The sequence below is a fragment of the Arachis duranensis genome, chromosome 6 (genome assembly GCF_000817695.3).
Source record: "Arachis duranensis cultivar V14167 chromosome 6, aradu.V14167.gnm2.J7QH, whole genome shotgun sequence".
Taxonomy (NCBI): Eukaryota; Viridiplantae; Streptophyta; class Magnoliopsida; order Fabales; family Fabaceae; genus Arachis; species Arachis duranensis.
Window position 1 is genome coordinate 69,335,273 of NC_029777.3, and position 1,376 is coordinate 69,336,648.

Below are 1,376 nucleotides of genomic sequence, written 5' to 3' on the forward strand. Positions count from 1 at the left end.
CTGTTTTATAGGCAGTTAGAATACAGGTGTGGGCTAAGTAACTCAATGGATAGTTTTGGTCCTGTTGAAAATACCAGTGCAAGTGAAGACCCAATTTTGATTGATATGGAAAAAGACTTTCCTAGCTGGAATGATAGTGACAATTCTAGTTACAGTAATGTTGATTATTTAGTCGGTGTCAGGAACATTAGAAATTTCCTATCTGATAAAATTCTTTTAGTTAGGGATAACAATAGCCAAAGGAACCGTTATTCCATATATTTTGATATTGAAAATCAATTTTTGGAGATTTCTAATGATCCTTCTTTTCTAAGTGAACCAGAAAGTCTTTTTGATAGTTATAATAAGAATTCTAGCTATCTGAATAATGTCTCTAAGAGACATGAGAATCATTACATGTATGATACTAAATCGAGTTGGAAAAATGGCATTCATAATTGCATTGAAAGTTATCTTCGTTCTCAAATCTGTATTGTTAGTCACATTTTAGGTGAAAGTGATAAATACAATGACAGTTACTTTTATACTTCTATTTGTGGTAAGGGCGGAAATAGTAGTGAAAGCGAGGGTTCTTCCATAAAAACAACTATCACGAATGAGAATTTAACTAAAAGAGAGGATTCTAAAGATCATGATGAAAAACAAAAATACAAGCATTTATGGATTGAATGCGAAAATTGTTATGGATTAAATTATAGGAAATTTTTTAAATCAAAAATGAATATTTGTGAACACTGTGGATATCATTTGAAAATGAGCAGTTCAGATAGAATCGAACTTTCGATTGATCCAGGTACTTGGAATCCTATGGATGAAGACATGGTCTCTATGGATCCCATTGAATTTCATTCGGAAGAGGAATCCGAATCCTATAAGAATCGTATGGACTCTTATCAAAGAAAGACAGGATTAACTGAGGCTGTTCAAACAGGCACAGGTCAACTAAACGGGATTCCTGTAGCAATTGGGATCATGGATTTTCAGTTTATGGGGGGTAGTATGGGATCTGTAGTAGGCGAGAAAATAACCCGTTTGGTCGAACATGCTGGCAATCAACTTTTACCTCTTATTCTAGTATGTGCGTCCGGAGGAGCACGTATGCAAGAAGGAAGTCTGAACTTGATGCAAATGGCTAAAATATCTTCTGCTTTATAAATGTGACTAACAATACAGATTTGAGAACGAAGATAACTTTCAATGCAATTATGAATGCCATTTTTCCAACTCGATTTAGTATCATACATGTAATGATTCTCATGTCTCTTAGAGACATTATTCAGATAGCTAGAATTCTTATTATAACTATCAAAAGGACTTTCTGGTTCACTTAGAAAAGAAGGATCATTAGAAATCTCCAAAAATTGATTTTCAATATC

At 33.6% G+C, this 1,376-nt stretch overlaps 1 protein-coding gene across 1 annotated transcript in view; it reads left to right on the forward strand.

Annotated features, from left to right (window-relative positions):
• LOC127748536 (acetyl-coenzyme A carboxylase carboxyl transferase subunit beta, chloroplastic-like) overlaps positions 1 to 1,155 on the forward strand; it is a 1,312-nt gene extending 157 nt beyond the window's left edge. Inside the window, exon 1 of the mRNA XM_052263175.1 lies at positions 1 to 1,155. This exon is cut by the window's left edge and continues 157 nt beyond it. Within this exon, the coding sequence (XP_052119135.1) occupies positions 1 to 1,155 (1,155 nt within the window).
• Positions 1,156 to 1,376: the final 221 nt, after the last annotated feature.